This window comes from Boleophthalmus pectinirostris, unplaced genomic scaffold, assembly GCF_026225935.1.
Source record: "Boleophthalmus pectinirostris isolate CB_2022bp ecotype Guang Dong unplaced genomic scaffold, ASM2622593v1 HiC_scaffold_15, whole genome shotgun sequence".
Lineage (NCBI taxonomy): Eukaryota > Metazoa > Chordata > Actinopteri > Gobiiformes > Gobiidae > Boleophthalmus > Boleophthalmus pectinirostris.
In genome coordinates this window covers 12,736,997-12,755,446 of record NW_026571070.1, presented here as the reverse complement: position 1 = coordinate 12,755,446, position 18,450 = coordinate 12,736,997, and the positions used below count along the sequence as shown (strand labels likewise).

At 41.7% G+C, this 18,450-nt stretch overlaps 1 protein-coding gene across 1 annotated transcript; it reads right to left on the bottom strand.

Moving 5' to 3' along the window:
• Positions 1-315: 315 nt before the first annotated feature.
• On the bottom strand, positions 316-2,839 carry fzd8a (frizzled class receptor 8a). The gene has a single exon (XM_020926002.2). It carries the CDS (start codon positions 2,649-2,651, stop codon positions 885-887), a length of 1,767 nt encoding a protein of 588 aa, XP_020781661.1. The 5' UTR covers positions 2,652-2,839; the 3' UTR covers positions 316-884.
• Between the last annotated feature and the right edge of the window lie 15,611 nt (positions 2,840-18,450).

Genomic DNA, 18,450 nt, shown 5'->3' with positions numbered 1-18,450 from the left:
AATTAAGAAAGCGTAAAAGCATGCCAAGTACAATAACTCAAGATGCTCCAAGTCCCCAAAAGCCTGTCTCTAATGAGTGCACCATTTCAACAAAACGCCGAAAACGTTTTAAGATTTATCAAATATTTTATTCTCAAAATAAAGGTCATATTGCTTTTCAATCGCAAAAGAGGACATCTACAGTTTGTACAAATTTACAATAGCTTATATAAAGTTTTCTTTTTTACACACATTTACACATTTGTACAGTAATATATATAGAGAGATATAAATACAATTTTCAAAACAAAATATTACAAAATGAACCCGTAAAATACTTGGGTGTTATTAAGGCTTAATTTAAACCATCTTTGATTGAATAAGCAATGTTATCCGGCACTGAAAGAAGCAGTGGTTCTCAACTGGCGAGTTAACATTAAAAAAATATTCACGATTTACTACAGTTTTCGTTAATTTGAAAGTTACATTTTGTTATGAGAAATGCTCGGACAGGTTTAGAAATGCTTCTGGCAAGTTTGTGGTGAAATAATTGAGAAAAATACAAACTTTGGTGCACAATTTGGATCGCGAGGAAGTTAAAAAGTGAAAAATAAAGCTCACGTGAGTTGAGAACCACTGCAAGTAGGTAAAGAAATGCTATGAAAACACATAATGCCCAGCTGGAGAGAGCCTGGTGATGGCAAGGCTCTAATACATATAAACAGAAGATTTAACCTGTGCTAATCCAGGGACATTGTTGGGACCAGTTCTGCCTGTGGAGGTGAGTTGTTTCGGGGGGGAGGCTCATTCCTATGTAAATGCACGTCACAGGAGGACTGATGGTTTATCTCCCCAACAATTAGCAGTCCCCATAAGCTGCCATAGTCTTTCACCTCTGAAATGATTCAAACTTGGGACAATGGCATTTGCTTGGGGCAGGACACCGAGCTCGCCGTACCGGACCGCCATGTTAATCCCGTGCTCACGTCGCTGTACATTGACCCGCTGGTTCCTTTGCTCCCCCAGCAGCAGCGGGTGCAAAAAGTCCTCCAGGAATCCACGGTTTTCCCAGACCATATCCAAACTCCAGACGTGATGCCCACGAGGAGGCACATAAAGTACTTCAGCATGAAAACTGCGTAGTCTGGACTTCTTCTGTCCCTTTCTAGTAAACAGTTTCCACAAGTGTGAGTTATCTCCCAACTCTGTCTGTTGTGCTGTTCGTAGAAGTAACACGCCACGATAATAGTAGCTGGCACTGTGTATAGGACTGTAAAAATGCCTATTCTAATCATGAGCTTCTCCAGTTTGTCAGTCTTGGTTCCTCCTTGTTTAATGACACTTCTGATCCTAAAAAGTGACACAAATCCGGCTAGGAGGAACATAGTGCCAATGAATAAATATATGACCAGAGGAGCCAGCACAAACCCTCTTAAATTGTCCAAATTTTGGTTTCCCACGTAGCATATTCCAGCTACAGAGTCTCCATCAACAGAACTGAGCGCCAACACAGCGATGGACTTCATACTGGGGATTAACCACGCTGCCAGATGAAAATACTGGGAGTAACTCGCTATGGCCTCGTTGCCCCACTTCATGCCCGCTGCGAGGAACCACGTTAGCGACAGGATCACCCACCAGATGGAGCTGGCCATGCCGAAGAAGTAGATAAGTAGAAACACCACGGTGCACAGCGCGGGTCCTGTGGTCTCGTAATGGATATGCTCGATGTCGTACTCCCGGTTGCACGCTACTTTCTCGTGCCCAGCGATCAGCCGGACGATGTACCCCACAGATACAAACATGTAGCACACGGAAAGAAATATAATCGGCCTCTCTGGGTATTTGAAGCGCTCCATGTCGATCAGGAAAGTGGCCACGGTTGCAAAGGTCGAGATGAAACACAGCACCGACCACAAGCCGATCCAGAAGGCGGTGAAGGCGCGCTCGTCGTGGGTGAAAAACGGGTTGTGGCACGGCATGGCGCAGTTGTTGATCTGTCCCGTTTTCACCCGGTTGTAGAGCGGGTGTCTGTCGGTGTTCACGGGCACCATGGGCTCCATACACTTGCACCCGGACTCACATGGAGCGGACGGCGGCTTGTACTTCCCACCAGCGCCCGGTCTGTTTGGCTTGTGCTTGTTATTAATAGGCGGGTTGTACGCGCCTTTATTGCTGTTGCCCGGGTTGTTGGTGGGCTTTGACAACACGGGGGAAACAGTGGTGGAGTCCGTTCTGTTATAGTCCATGCACAAAGTATCGGGGTTGCCTTGCACGGGTAGCAGGTCGCACTTCATCCTATCCGGCCAGGGGAAGCCATACTGACGCATGAGAGGCGCGCACCCAGCCTTGGCACGTTCGCACACGCTCCGGCACGGTGGCAGCGGCTTTTTATAGTCCTCCAAACATATCGGTGTGTACATGCTGCACAGGAAAAACTTCAAGTCCGGGGAGCACTGGATCTCAACGAGAGGCCAGAACTGGTGCACCTCCAAGCCCGCTTCGTCCTGCGTGTCGTGGTTGAACTGATTGGGCATGTAGGTGTAATTGTAGCCGATACCTTTGCACAGGGGCACCGCTATCTCTTGGCATTGCAGCTCCTTAGCCGCCGTAGAGGTAGTCCGCGGTAAAAGAGCGAGGCACAGGAGCAGGTATATCCCCAAAAGGTCCATCTTTCCCCGGCCGTCGCGTCTCTAGCCTCCTCCGCTCCGACGCAGATGGTCCTCGGTTGAATCCACCTTCCTCTTGGTTTGACTGTATCCTCAAAACGAGCGCGTGGTAAAAATGTGACCGCGTTTCATTACCAAAACAAAAAAAAAATGTGGCTCTTCTTCGCGTTCACACACGTCCACCTTATTCCTTATCGCTCTCAATACAAATCACAAGCTTTGCCTCGGAGCAATAAGGTTTTATACGGCTCTCGCTTACGTCTCGCCCCTCGACCCTCTGGACCAATCAGAGAGCGGCGTGGGCGGAGTCACGTGCAGTCAATCAACATTTTTTTTTTTCTCCAAACCAGAGACGTTTTGTTAGAAAGGCGATAATAAGACTACTCCGAGTTTCCGCAAAATGTTAATTAGAAAATAATACACATTTACATCTAAAGGGAGTTTGTTTTTCACATGTTTCAACTAATTATAACTTAGTGATGTATATTGTTATACAACTGGGCTCATTAGTAACTTCATTATGCTCGTATATACACGTTTTATGACTTTTAATTAAAACATTGTGAATTATCTGCGTGCGTAAAGCGTGCGTAATTGACGTTCGGTTCTAAATATAATGCGCAATACTTGTAACAAACTAAGGTATAGGATTTAAGCTGGTAATAATGATCATTCCAAACTATTTAAACTTCACATAAACCTCTTTTTATGCAGTGCAAGTACACGCGCGTGCCATATTTTAACTATTAAATGATAAACTATTTGTATATTTGTTTAGTTTTGCGTTGTATAGTTTTTGGCGCACTCTCCACAGCATCATTCTTGCAATCCTCGTCCACCAGTTGCACGCTGTAACCGTCTCTGAATGTTTGTGAAGGGAGCTGAAGAGAAAGAGAGAGAGAGGGAGAGTGGGAGAGAAAGAGAGAAAGAGAGAGAGAGGGAGTTGGGAGTTGGGAGGGGGGGTCAAGTTTGTTAAATCGGCTAATTTGCTCATGATAAGACTTCCCGTGGAGCTGTCTGTCCGCGCTGAAAAAAGCCGTTTTATATTTGAAATGAGGTGCTAATGTTTCGGTTAACGCTCGTATTGGCGCACGGCGGGAGGCGTAATTGCGCAGAGCCAGAGAGCAAGCAGCGCAAGCCGAGACACACTGCGCGCAAATAGAGAAGTAATATCAGCGCAGTGGGGTTAATACACTGAGCTCGTCTGGAGATCTGAATGCAATCTCCTTGTGTTAAATGGATTTTGTTTGGCAAACCCAGACTTTTATCAGAGCCTTATCTCCCTCATCCCACAGTATAAACCACTTTGACTGTCTGTTTCTGTGGCAATACCAGTACCAATGTATGCAAATGCGAAAACGTGCAAGTGTTCTCAAATAATATGCAAAATAATAGTAGCACAGCTTCAAAATAAAGTAGAAAGCGGATTTATAAAACTGAGTATATGTCCAAACTCATATGTGGGCAGAACTTAGTTACATTTACTCAGTTACAATTACTTTTTGAACTTTATATGGTCTGTATTAAATCATTTTGACACCCGTGTTGATTTTCACTTGCTGGATTTTGTGCTTTCTTTAAAATTTCAGATTTATAAACAGAGGTGGGGACTTGCAAGTCGCGACTTGGACTCGAGTCAGACTTGAGTCACTGTTTTTAGGACTTGAGGCTTGACTTAATAAAATGGACTAAGACTTGCAACTTGACTTGGACTTGAAGGTCAGTGACTTGAGAAGACTCGAGAAGCACTTTTAAATCTGAATTCTTTCTATTCTGACTGTAATGATTCACTCTAAGATCTTGTCAAGACATTTAAAAAGGAAAAATTTACATTTCTACAATTCTTATATACTCTATAAATACTCAGATATAAATATACTATGATTTTTTAAGTTCAATTTATCTTAAAAGTCATATAAATTACAAAAATCTAAGCTATATTTGGTACTTTAGTTTAAAGACTTGAAATGACTTGAAACTCAAATCAGACGACTTGGATTTGACTTGGATTTATGGGCCAGTGACTCGAGACTTGACTTGGACTTGCCTGTATTTAATCTGGGACTTGACTTGAACTTGAGGTCAAAGACTTGAGACTTGCAAAACAACAACTTGGTCCCACCTCTGTTTATAACATTAAATTATAAAATAAAAAAACTCTATTCAGTAGTTTTGTAATATATTGGATGATTACTTTGGTCTTCAACTTAACTTCAGTAATATTTTTTGTAACAATACTCTTACTTGACCACTATTTTTGGCTGTACGCACCTCTGTGAAACAACACTGCATACTGCACTGCGATTAGTTTTAGCAAAATATAAAATATAAACTAAATAATAAGCTCTGTGCGGGTATTACTCAGTTGTGTTTTTCTCCTTCTCCTTCACTGTCTCATATTTGCCCCTATATCCTTTGAAAATACTTGATTATGTGCATTATTTTAACATGTTGTCCTTCCAATTACATTAACGTCGTTTCTTTTAACTCTTTAAGTTACTTTTAGTTGAGTAGTACTTTTTTTTTTACTCTCACTTGAGTCATTTCTTGGACCACTACTCTGTACTTCTCCTGCTCTGACTACAATGTTCGGCTCGTCTCCCCACCTCTGACTCACGGTGGTAAAATGAAAAAAATGTATTCAAACATGAAAACTAATTGCAGAGTTCCTTACTTGTCCTATAGCGCAGACATGAACAAAAGCCCATGTTTAAGCACTAACTATACAGTGAACGTGCCCATAACTCTTCCACGCTGAGGAGTCCATGCTGCATACTTCCTACACATTCCTGTATGATGTATGAGACTGTTCACATGGGCTAAAATACATGGAGCTAAAAATGGAGTGGCGCCGTCAAATCGTATAGACATTGTTTAAGAAGGACGTTACCGTAAAGATATTGTTTGCATGTGAGGTTCAATCATAAGGTATTTTTAGATATCTGATTTAACTCATCTAGAGAGGTTAAAGGGACAACGTTACTCTGTTTTCTGATGGATTAAAATGTTGTTTTCTCGTCACAAACACACCTAGAGTTGTATTTTGTTTCATTCATGCATGTTTAACACACATATTTAGCGTATTTTGTACATTTTGGGGTATGTTTTTGGTGAAGTAACAACATTTTAACATGACTAAAAGCTCACAAGAGTCAATTTTGCATAATATAAGAGCTTTAAGTTTTCAAAGCAATCACTTGAAATACTCTGGTACTTCAGTGATCAGTAATGAATGAGCTTTAATCAATAACACAATATACATACTGTAGTTATAGAAAATGGCCCTTGTTTTGATGTTATAGTTGATCGTAACAGAGACTACAAAGGCAAAATACATTGTAATGATTAAAGAGTTGTTATGTTTGTTTATTGTTGCGATTAAGTTCCGTGTAATGTCAGGGAGTAGTTATGGAAAGTTGTATAAAGTTGTTATCAGTATTACCAAGTAGTACGAAGAATCAAAGGTCATAATGAGTTATCTACTCTATATTAATTATTTTCCAAAGCGTAACTAGAAACGTTGAAGAAATTAAAACATGAATGCCATCTAGTCTAATGAGGTTCATTTGGTCTTCTGATATTTTATGTTATTAGGTTCCTTTTTCAGACCAAGAGTTTGTTTTCAGGCATGACAACATTACTGTACATCAGGGGCATAAAAGAAAAAGTGCAGAGGGCGATGAGAAAACACAATATCAACACACCAGAGAAACCGAACAGAAAACTCAGGCAACTACTCGTCCACCTAAAAGACAAAATAGAACCGGAACATAAATGTAATGTCATATACGAAATACCCTGGATGTCCTGCAATAAAACATACATCAGGGAAACAGAGAGTACACGAAAAAAGGAGCATAGGACAGAATGCGAGAAGAAAACAGCGAAGGTGAAACAACAAAACACAAAGCAGAACAGGAACAGCTCAAATCGGCCATTTCTGAGCACTGTAAAAGAGAGAACCACATTATGGACTGGGACGGAGCAAACATAATTGGGACAGAGGAAAACAAACACCATCGCTGGATTAAAGAGGTAATCGAAATAGAGACACGTGCCCACTGGACGATAAACCGGGATGAGGGTGCTTTATTATTCTCACACACCTGGGACACCATCCTGAGGAAGTCGGACTGCAAACGGTGCTGTCTTCCTGCCTTCAATGGTAGAAAGACATCACCAAAACCTGTTTAAATCAGCTGAACGGACACGTCAGGACCCTTCCTCAGGGTCGTGACCACACTGAGGAAGACAACTAGTGAGCATTCAAAACTGTCAGGGATGAAAACAAACTCTTGGTCTGAAAAAAGAACCTAATAACATGAATGCAATCTGAATATCTATATACCGTATTTTCCGGGCTATGAGGCACGCTCTTAAGCCTCTAACCCCATCAAAAAACGACCGCGCGCCCCGTAATCCAGAGCGACCCATACACGAATCCACTCGGGTGTCCCAGCACGACTTCAGTAAACTACAAAGCCGCACCACCCGCAGCGCACGCAAACACGCACGGAGCAGACAGCGACCGCGCAGCGAAACACACCCGCAGCCACACTCATCACTCCACACGGACGAGGAACGTAAAGAAGGAACGAACCAAAAAAGTGCAATGTGCCACTCTGAGCCACAACTGAACAACTGAGTCACTGCGAACACGCGACAATCCAACGATTCCACACAGCACCCTCCCTACATGCCACAATTTAACAAAGCCCAGAGTCACCGTGAACGCGCCAAACAAAGTCTGACTGACCCATTGAACTGTTGTGTTTCGTTTAAAGTACGGTGCGGTTTATTTGTGAAAAAAGTTCGAAAATAGACCATTTAATGACAGTGCGTCTTATAATCCAGAGCACCTAACAGCCTGTAAAATACAGTACTATAAGCTTCAGTAGTTTAAAGACACACTGTGTAACCTTGTCTCCATGGTGATATGATTGCTTTGTGTCAATCGAACTTTCGACAAAAGTTATCTTCTTATGTCTTAAAACTATTCTCATTTACAGGTGTTTTTATTGCTGAAAAAGTACCCTGAAAAACAGGCATTCTCCGCAGATCTGTTACTTGACCTGGAGTTTAATGCCACACTGTGAAACATTCCAAGCCAAGCAATGCCATCGCCACGGAGACAGGTATGCGGCAAACCCTCCACGAGAAAAGCGAGCATTTCATTACTGCAAGCGAAGAAAAAAACAACAAAAAAAACAACAAAAAACCCAAACAGAAGTCTCCTCATAGCTCCATTCACTTCACACATTTTACTATTTCCTAACGCGGATGTCACGTGACCTCCACATCTGCTGAAAATATGTCGGATTTGTAATTACATTTGTTCAAACTACTGTACCGTGCTCTGGTGTCAATCGTGTTTAAACATATTTGACTAATATACAAGGCGTGTGTGTGGTTTAGCGATGTGTAGAGACCATAAAACTGTCCAAGCCCCTATTTCCCCATAACATCTCAGCATAATACCACATTGTGCTACGAGGGTTAAACTCTATTTTCCTTGGACTTTAGCCAGGAAAGGGGTTTTTATCATTGGAGGTGTTGGCTATTTATTAAAAAGTACCAGCTACGTTCTTGTCCGAGTATTAGCCAAAGTCCAGATTGATTAAGTGACTGGGGCTGGGCGAGATAACAGGGGAGGTGGCCGACTAATGCTGTTTACTTTTGATTAAGGAAACAAGAGCCGCAGAGAGAGAGAGGAGGAGGAGGGTAAGAGGAGGGGGTAGAAAAAAGAGAGAGAATTTGTGAGGGAGGGAGAGGAGAGGAGAGAGAGCAATATGTGGAAGAGTGAGTGGAGGAGAAAGAGGACAGAGAAGAAAGAAAGGGGGGAGACAGAGGAAGAAAGGACAGAGTGAAAGATTGAGAGGGAGAGCAGGGGGGAGAAGGAGAAAGAGAAAGAGAGACAGAGAGAGAAGGGAGGGGAGAGGGAGAAACAGGGGGAGAGAGAGAGAATGAGTGAGACAGAGGGAGAAATAGAGAGGAAAGAGGAAGAGAGAAGCAGAGAGAGAGAGAGAGAGAGAGAGAGAGAGGGTAAGAGAAGGGGGTAGAAAAAAGAGAGAATATGTGAGGGAGGGAGAAGAGAGAGAGCAATATGTGGATGAATGAGTAAAGGCAGTAAAAGAAGAAAGAGGGGAGACAGAGGAAGAAAGGGGGAGGTTAAGTTTAGGATAGAGTGAAAGAATGAGTGGGAAAAGGGGAAGAAGGAGAGAGGGAAGGAGAAGGGGAAGAGAAGAGAGAGGGGACAGGGAGAAACGGGGGGAGAGAGTGAGACAGTGGGAGAGAGGAAAGAGAAGGCAACAAGAGGGAAAGGGAGAGGGAGAGAGAAGAAGAGGGGGGTAGAAAAAAGAGAGAGAATTTGTGAGGGAGGGAGAGGAGAGAGAGCAATATGTGGAAGAGTGAGAGGAAGAAAGGACAGAGTGAAAGATTGAGTGGGAGAGCAGGGGGGAGAAGGAGAAAGAGAGGGAGAGAAAGAGAGACAGAGAGAGAAGGGAGGGGAGAGGGAGAAACGGGGGGAGAGAGAGAGAATGAGTGAGACAGAGGGAGAAATAGAGAGGAAAGAGAAGAGAGAAAGCAGAGGGAGAGAGAGAGAGAGAGAGGGAGGGTAAGAGAAGGGGGTAGAAAAAGAGAGAATATGTGAGGGAGGGAGAAGAGAGAGAGCAATATGTGGAAGAGTGAGTAAAGGCAGTAAAAAGAAGAAAGAGGGGAGACAGAGGAAGAAAAGGGGAGGTTAAGGTAAGGATAGAGTGAAAGAATGAGAGAGAGAGAGAGAGAGGGAAAGAGGAAGAAGGAGAGAGGGAAAGAGAAGGAGAAACATAGAGAGAGAGAATGAGTGAGTGAGAGAGAGAATAAGTGAGACAGAGGGAGTGAGAAAAGAGAAGAGAGGAGCAACAAGAGAGAATGAGTGAGAGGAGAGAGAGTAAGAGAAAGGGGTGGGAAAAAGAGGGTGAGAAAGAGGACAGAAAAGAAAGACAGGGGAAGAAAGGGGGACAGAGTGAAAGATTGAGTGGGAGGAGGGGAAGGAGAGGGAGAGACAGAGAGAGAAGGAGGGTGAGAAGATAGAGGAGAGGGAGAAACAGAGAGGGAGAGAGGGAGACAGTGGGAGAGAAGAAAGAAAAGAGAGAAGGCAGCAAGAGAGAGAGGGAGGGGAGGAAGGGTAAGAGAAGGGGGTTGAAAAAGAGAGAATTTGCGAGGGAGGGAGAAGAGAGAGCAATATGGGGAAGAATGAGTGAAGGAGAAAGAGAACAGTAAAAAAAAAAGAAAGAGGGGAGACAGAGGAAGAAAAGGGGAGGTTAAGATAAGGATAGAGTGAAAGAATGAGTGGGAGAGAGGGGGAAAAGTGGGAGAAGGAGAGAGAGAGAGAGAGAAAGAGTGAGACAGAGGGAGAGAGGAAAGAGAAGAGAGAGGCAACAAGAGGGAAAGGGAGAGGGAAGGAGTGAGGGATAAGAGAAAGGGGCGGAAAAAAGAGAAAGAATGAGTGGAGGAGAAAGAGGACAGCAAAGGAAGAAAGAGGGGAGACAGAGGAAGAAAGGGGGAGGTTATGGTAAGGACTGAGAGAAAGAATAAGTGGGAGAGGAGAAGAAGAGGGAGAAACAGAGACAGAGAGAGAGAAGGGGGGCTAGAAGAAAGAGAAGAGGGAGAAACAGAAAGGGTGAGAGAGAGAGAGGGAGGGAGTGGAGGAAGAGAGAGAATAATTGAGACAAAGGGAGAGAGGAAAGAGAAAAGAGAGGCAACAAGGGAGAGAAGGAGGGAGGAAGGGGTAAGAGAAAAGAAGGAAAGGGAGAAACAGCAAGACAGAGGGTAGAAGAGAATGGAGAGAAAGAAACAGAAAGAGAGAGAATGAGTGAGAGAGGCAACGGGGGAAAGGGAGAGCGACAGAGGAAGAGGTTAGAAAAGAAGACAAGAAAGAGCGAGAATGAGTGGGGGCGAAAGAGGACAGAAAAGAAAGAAAGGGGGAGACAGAGGAAGAAAGGGGGAGGTTAAGGTAAGGACTGAGAGAAAGAATGAATGAGGGGAGGCAGGGAGAAGGAGAGAGGGAGAAAGGAGGGTAGAGGAGAAGGAGAAACAGAAAGGGAGAGAGAATAAGGAGGAAAGAGAGAAATAAAGAGAAGAGGGCAGAAAAAGAGAATTAGAGGGGGAGAGAGAAAAGAGATAGAGGGAGGGAGTGATGGGTAAGAGAAAGAAAAGGAAGAAAGAGGGAAGTGAGAGAGAGAAGAGGGAGTAGAAGAGAGGAGAGAGGGAGAAACAGATAGGGAAGAGAGAGAAAAGAGAGAATGAGTGGAGGAGAAACAGGACAGAAAAGAAAGAGAGGGGGAGGTTAAGGTTAGGACTGAGAGAAGGAATGAGTGGGAAAGAGAGAGGGGCGAAGAGGAAGAAGGAGAGGGGGAGAGAGAAAGTAAAGGAGACAGAGGGAGAGAGGAAAGTGAAGAGAGAGGGAAAGAGAAAGAGAGAATGAGTGGGGGTGAAGAAAGGGGAGGTTAAAGTAAGGACAGAGTGAAAGAATGAGTGGGAGAGAGAAGAGGGGGGATTATTAGTAAGACAGGAGTAGGGAGAGAGTGAAAGAGAGAGAAAAGGAGAAGGAGATAGAGAGAGACAGAGGGACAGACGGAGAGAGAGGCAGACAGCGTTGTGGAGGTATGCATGTCTCGCAGAGGGGAGAGAGAGAGAGGGCGCCTTGTGCACACACAGACCAGAGTGTGATATTTTACCCAATAATAAATCCTGGTATTTGAGACGTGTGAAAAGACAGAAAAAAAAAGGAGGGAGGAGGGGAGAGGCAGACGGGGCAGAGAGAGGGCAAAGGGAGGAATGGCCAGGGCGAGAACAAGTACGCATTTTTAAACACAAAACTATAATTAAATATTCAATAAATCAGTTCAAAAATGTGAGACAAAAGTGAACGAAAAGTGTGCTCAACTTTTATAAACTCACGCAAGAAGCGGCACTAAACTCGTGTATTTAAAGGTGCACTGAGCAACTTTTCTGCGTCTGCTGCCTGCTTGTCTCCATGGAGATGTTATTGCTTTACCTGGAATGCTCCATGATATGACTTTAAACATATCCATCCAGCATTTACGCCTTTCTGTTGCTCAAAAACACAAAAATTCTTTCTGTGAATAGGGGCGACTCTCTACAGATCAGACAAAGCAATAACGTTTCCATGGAGACAAGCAATTGGCGGACCCTCTACCAGGAATGTTACACAGTACATCTTTAAGCAATATTTGTCTTGGCCTAGATTTATTGTGTCACAGCTCTTGAGGTCGAAATAAGTGGAAAAACTTTGGACCGTTGCAGAATTGTTTACACTGAAGTTCTGTTTTTCACATTTTTACTGTCTGTTTGTGCTTAAGTTATAAACCGATGAGTAATTTAGGTTGCTTTTTGGCAGTTAAAGATGTATTTTATTTCTCTCCAGCGACTAGGTCAGGAATCAGTATATACTAAACGGTTTACAAGGATCAAGTCGTACCGGCCAATCAGCGAAGGGCTGTGAATCCATGACGTCAAACTCCAGCTCCTGTCTGGGCACAACAGTAAACAAAGCGGTCGAGATGGATGCAGACGAAGACGTACATTCTGTGTTGACAACGATTCCAGAGATCGTTTGGTGAATTTTATCAAGGGGAAAGACGTTATTGCCCTTCTTCCTTTACATACTTACGTCACGACCAAATAGCGGCGATTGGTTAAATAACATCGAGAGAATGAATCCTAATGCTATGGAGTAAGAAAGCTGTCAAAAATATTCGTGCGCGTAAAATAGAAATCCGTGCGTATTTGGGAAATCCGTGCATATTTGGCTGTAGTTGCGCATAAAATAAATATTTGTAAACTCTCAAATGACTCCAGTCGTACATAAAATATATTGTGTGTATTTTATCCATCAGAATACGAATTGAAAAATTACGACGTCATGAATTACAATCAAGAAATGAAAATTACGATTACACTTTCATCAGTACGAATACGAATTCACAGACGGAACTTTACTGTCAAAAATACGTCATCACTTCACAGACATTATTCATCGAGCAAAAGAAACATCGATCAAGATCAAGACTGCGCATGCTCAAGTTTGTAGCAGAGGGTAAACACAGAGTGGCTGTAGCCGTGAATGTTTTAATCTAAACATACAGAGAACGCCGATATTTGCTAATTAGCCCTGGGATAACGTTACGTCGGACGTTAGCCAACTGGCTACCGCTATGTTATCTAACATATAGGTGCAATTTCCCGTTCAAAGGAGGTGTTTCTACACAATATTATACAGCAGCGTTCGTTCCCGAATTCAAGACATGTTTACAATAGATTTTAATTAACCCACTTGTTGGTCGCTGTTGTAGCTTCTTGTGCTATTACTCTGTTTTACCCTCTGCTACAAACTCGAGCTGCGCAGTCTTGATCTTGATCGATGTTCTTCTGCTCGATGGATAATGTCTGTGAAGTGATGACGTATTTTTGACAGTAAAGTTCCGTCTGTGAATTCGTATTCGTACTGATGAAAGCGTAATCGTAAATTTTCATTTCGTGATTGTAATTCATGACGTCGTAATTTTTCAATTCGTATTCTGATGGATAAAATACACACAATATATTTTATGTACGACTGGAGTCATTTGAGAGTTTACAAATATTTATTTTATGCGCAACTACAGCCAAATATGCACGGATTTCCCAAATACGCACGGATTTCTATTTTACGCGCACGAATATTTTTGACAGCTTTCTTACTCCATATAATGCTGCGAGGTCAGACGGTTTCCAAAAAGTGAAACCAGCAGTTGAATCAGGCTAACACTATGTAGCTTTTCTGGTAGAGGGTCCACTATAGTCTTGTCTCCATGGAAATATTATTGCTTTGCCTGAAACGTTCCACAGTATGACATTATTCTTGTATGTATTTAGAATTAGCTTTTAATAAAACAAACTTGTCCACTTTGATCTTCCCTGCATCAATGTCGTAACATGAACTGTAAACATGTAAAAAGCGTGTATGGATGTGATGAGTGAGACTGAATGGGACTAGTTTTACTTACTCATTGACTGATGAATGATTGCATTAATATTCATTTTATTTTATTTTATTGGCATGTACGCCCTTTATGACATTAACCTGTTCAAGGACTGAAGGTGGAAATGAACAATTTTGCAATAACTTGGCACAAACATATGACCTCTTTGTGTGACTCAATTTTTATGTGCATTGTCCCTGATAAATAAATATGGAGTAAGAAAGCTTTCAGAAATATTCGTGTGCACAGAATAGAAATCTGTGCATATTTGTCTGTAGCTGAGCATAAAATAAACTTTCTTAAACTCTTGAATGAGTCCAGTCGTATATAAAATGCATTGTGTGTATTTTATCCATCAGAATACAAATGGAAAGGTTACGACGTCAGGAATTACAATCACGAAATGAAAATTTATGATTACGCTTTCTTCAGTGGATAAAAATTCACAAACGTGACTTTACTGTGAAAAATTTGTCATCACTTCACAGGCTTTATTTATTGAGAAAAAGAAACATCGATTGAGATGCTGGACTTTTGCACCACATACGGACTGAACCAGGACTGAACCAGGACTGATCCCAGGATTGAACCAGGACTAAACCAGGACTAAACCAGGACTGAACCAGGACTGAACCAGGACTGAACCAGGACTGATCCCAGGATTGAACCAGGACTAAACCAGGACTAAACCAGGACTAAACCAGGACTGAACCCATGATTGAACCAGGACTAAACCAGGACTGATCCCATGATTGAACCAGGACTAAACCAGGACTGATCCCAGGACTGAACCAGGACTGAACCAGGACTAAACCAGGACTGATCCCATGATTGAACCAGGACTAAACCAGGACTAAACCAGGACTAAACCAGGACTGATCCCAGGACTGAACCAGGACTGAACCAGGACTAAACCAGGACTAAACCAGGACTGATCCCATGATTGAACCAGGACTAAACCAGGACTAAACCAGGACTGATCCCAGGACTGAACCAGGACTCAACCAGGACTAAACCAGGACTGATCCCATGATTGAACCAGGACTAAACCAGGACTAAACCAGGACTCAACCAGGACTAAAACAGGACTAAAACAGGACTGAAACAGGACTGAAACAGGACTGAAACAGGAGTAATTCGAGAGATTACGAATATTTATTTTATACTCATCTACAACCAAATACACACGGATTTCTATCCTATACACACAAATATTTCTGAAAGCTTTCTTACTCCATAAATAAACAAACAATCTAAACACATTTAATCAGTTTCATGGCTCCAGAATGGCTTAAAAAAACTTGCATTCTTACTCTGAATTGGCTCTCCTCTCCACAGATTTGACCTGTAACTTGCTTGTGTCCATGGAGATAGTTGAGTTCGATGCCATACTCTGGAACATTCTGGGAAAAAACAGTGACATCTCCATGGACACAAGCAGAGCGGACCCTGGACGTGAAAAGTTACACGGTGCACTTTTAATTTAACATTGACCTGGTGTACACATCCTGTCTGTGGTCGTGATTAAAAGGAAATGTTGAAACTTATACTTCAATAAAGTTTATGTTTTGCTTATTTATGCATAAACATCTGTGCAGAGTTAAGTTTTCAGCTGGTCTCACGGGACACAAGTATTTGCTCTAATCACGAAGCTGCAAAACACTTTTTATACAGGAAATATTTTGACTAACTTCATTGCAATGTTTTGACATCTTATGCTAACTCAGCCAGTTACCTTCAGGACGATTAAAGATGCTGTTTGGTGGCTAGATCTATATTTCGTAAACATTTCCCTTAAGTTACCAATAATGATCACAAATTGGAAATCTTAAATGACAATTAATCAATGTTTTATTAAATTTTTTTGATTAATAGGCCTGTACACTTAGATTTTTCCCATGTATTTGAGCATTTTTTCACGTTCTTGTACAGATATATTGTATAAGCAGCTCTTGAAGTCTATGCTTGTGTTTTATTGTGTAAGAATCTGTAAGTGCACGGTTATCATGCTAGTTAAAGTGATGGAAATGAGAAAAAAGCGCTTTTATGAACTCGTAGTAAGTGAGGATTCATTTTTGGATCACTGGAAAGGGTTTAAAAATGAACTGCTTTTGTTTTTCATGCTTTTAAGATGGTAAAAAATAAGGTACAGCTCCTTTAAAGCTGCATTGTGTAACTTTTCTGGATTCTGGATTCTCTCCATGGAGATGTTATTGCTTCGTCAGGAATGTTTCACAGTACGGCATTAAACCTTTCTATCTTCATGGAGACCAAACCAGAGCAGACCTGATTTCCTTTATATTTTGAGCTATAAAACCACCTGTAATTGAGTAAATGTAAGGTAGGGCTGTTTAATGTCACACTGTGGAACATTCCAGACAGAGCAATGACATCGCCATAGAAACAAGCAGGTAGTGGAGGTGACCCCATGAGTCTTTGTTGTGTTTTATGTCATGTATTTATGGATATCAAGTGGTTGATATAACTATTCTAAATGTTTTTTTAGTTTGTTTTTGTTTTTTTATGTGTATTAAGGACATCACAATTGTATTAGACAAGCCAGAGTGTTTCAGCATTAGGGCTAGATTTCTACACTTGTCCATATAAAAAAATTTAATAAAAATCTAAATTACATGCATAAAAACAAGACAAGACACATAAGTTACATACACATAAAATATACACAGTACATTTTCATTGGGTGCATTTTTGATTGGAAACATACAATAATTTTAATTTATGTTTACATCTGTCGTTATTGGTTTCCATTTAAAATTTTAAATCATCTAGTAAACAGTCCCACAGTCTGGTTTTAGTATAGGACATATTCTGTGTTTTTGTTTATTATTCTTCCTTGTTGCCTCCTTTTGTAGACCTTTTCTTTGGTTTCTCTCTTTTTTTTAAGGTATGACCATTATAAACATTGTATATTGGCCATGGATATTGCACATCTCTATGTAATTTGTCATTTATATTTTGAGAAAGCCTAAATAAATCATGTAAGGCAATTTAAGTCATTTATCTTCCATGTACAGTGCTATATTTACATCATGATGTTCCTTTGGCATGCCATTATCTAAACTGTGGCATATTGCTGACTAACTTGTGCCTGCGGGTCTCATAGTCTCACCACACTTGCTTTATAAACCTCCTCCGTTAGAAGCATAGTCAAGGGGTTTGAACACTCAAAGATCAGACTATGTTCACTTTTGAAATCATACTATGTTGACATTTCAAGTCCCCCCGGGTCCAAATTATTGATGGTAAATAAACTTCTCCTGCTTAAGACATCCATCCTTTAACTTACACCCTTTTCTGGACAAGATGAAAACTTCTACAACAAATCATTCATAAAAAAGACCCCAAACAAAAAAGAGACACAGTGTACTTTTAAGTAAATTATTAGATTCATGGTAACCAATGAATCACAGTGAAATCACTGTTGAAGCTTTGACCAAAACCAAAAGTTAAAGTGTTAAATCCTGGTCCTATTCTGTCCGTCAAAATCAAGTGGCTCCATTTTGTCCCGTTGATCCTGGTTCACTCGGAGATGGGAATATGCAAATGTTATTCCGTCTTGTAAAGGGAGAGAGCCTGGAGGAGCTTTAAGCCAATCTGCGGGACACAATTGGGGAGAGTCGAGGTTGCGTTTAGCGCTCGGTGCCTGGGCTAACCCCGAGCGCGCTGTTAAGACTCGATTAGCCCTGTTTGCTCAAGCCTCTTCTGTCCAAAGAGCCGGAGGAGGAGGGCACCCCGGGCTGCGTCCATGCCCCACTATAGTCGCTCCATATGGGGCTTGTTTGCGCACGGCTGGCCCTCTAATCACTCCCAGGTGGAGCTGGAGGAGTCTGGGGGTGAGTGGCTGAACACTTGTCCCGGGACAGTGGTGCTTCTCAAAAGGTTAAACAAGGTGGGAGATAAAATGGATTCTTATTTTCTGTAGAGTGACACAGTTTTTAGAAAATCAAAGTTATTTTCTAACAAACTTTCAGCTCAACTTTTGTTTTAATTTGGACATTTTGCTGCTGTGCCCGCTATAATGTCCCATATGAATCAATAAACTTTACAATAATTTAAAATAACTAATCCTTATTCACAGGTTTCGGCTTCCTGTTATACAGTATGCAACATTTTGAGGTAATTTTCTTATTCAAAATATATACTATTTAAATTATTTATCACTATGGCAACAGTCCTAGTTTAATATCATTCTGAGGCTACGTCCACACAAAAACGCTCCTGGATTTTTTTTTTTTTTTTGCAGGTTGAAAAAAATTCGGAATTCGTGCCGGATCAATAAATATTCACGTCCACACGTCAACGGAGCACTGAGTAAAAACGATGTAATACATATGCCACAATGTGCAAACAGGATACAACCAGAGCCACTGGACACACAATACTACAAAGAGCACATGCTTAATTATTTAATAATTTAATAAAAAAATTTTGTTAATGATTGAATCATTGTGTATGGATCTCCGCTGGAGTGGTACTACATAGTAAATTAAGAGGATTTGATGGAACAGTTCAAATAAACTTAGAAGCGTCCGCAGCACAAACTCAACTCCTTTGTCTGCCATGGTTGTTGTTGTTGCTCATTTTTGTTGTTGTTACCAGTTGTTACATGGGGTTCTCTTCTGGTCACGTGGTGATGATTGTCTCGTGACGTCATCGTTTTCTAAAAGCTGCGGTTTGCTTGTCCACATGACAAAACAACGCCGGCGTTCTCAGATTTCTCCACTCTGGTACCCGTTTCCAAAAAACACAGTTTTCGC

Bases quoted from the DNA above. Each gene is read 5' to 3' on its own strand.
- fzd8a (XM_020926002.2), bottom strand. From the start codon at position 2,651: ATGGACCTTTTGGGGATATACCTGCTCCTGTGCCTCGCTCTTTTACCG.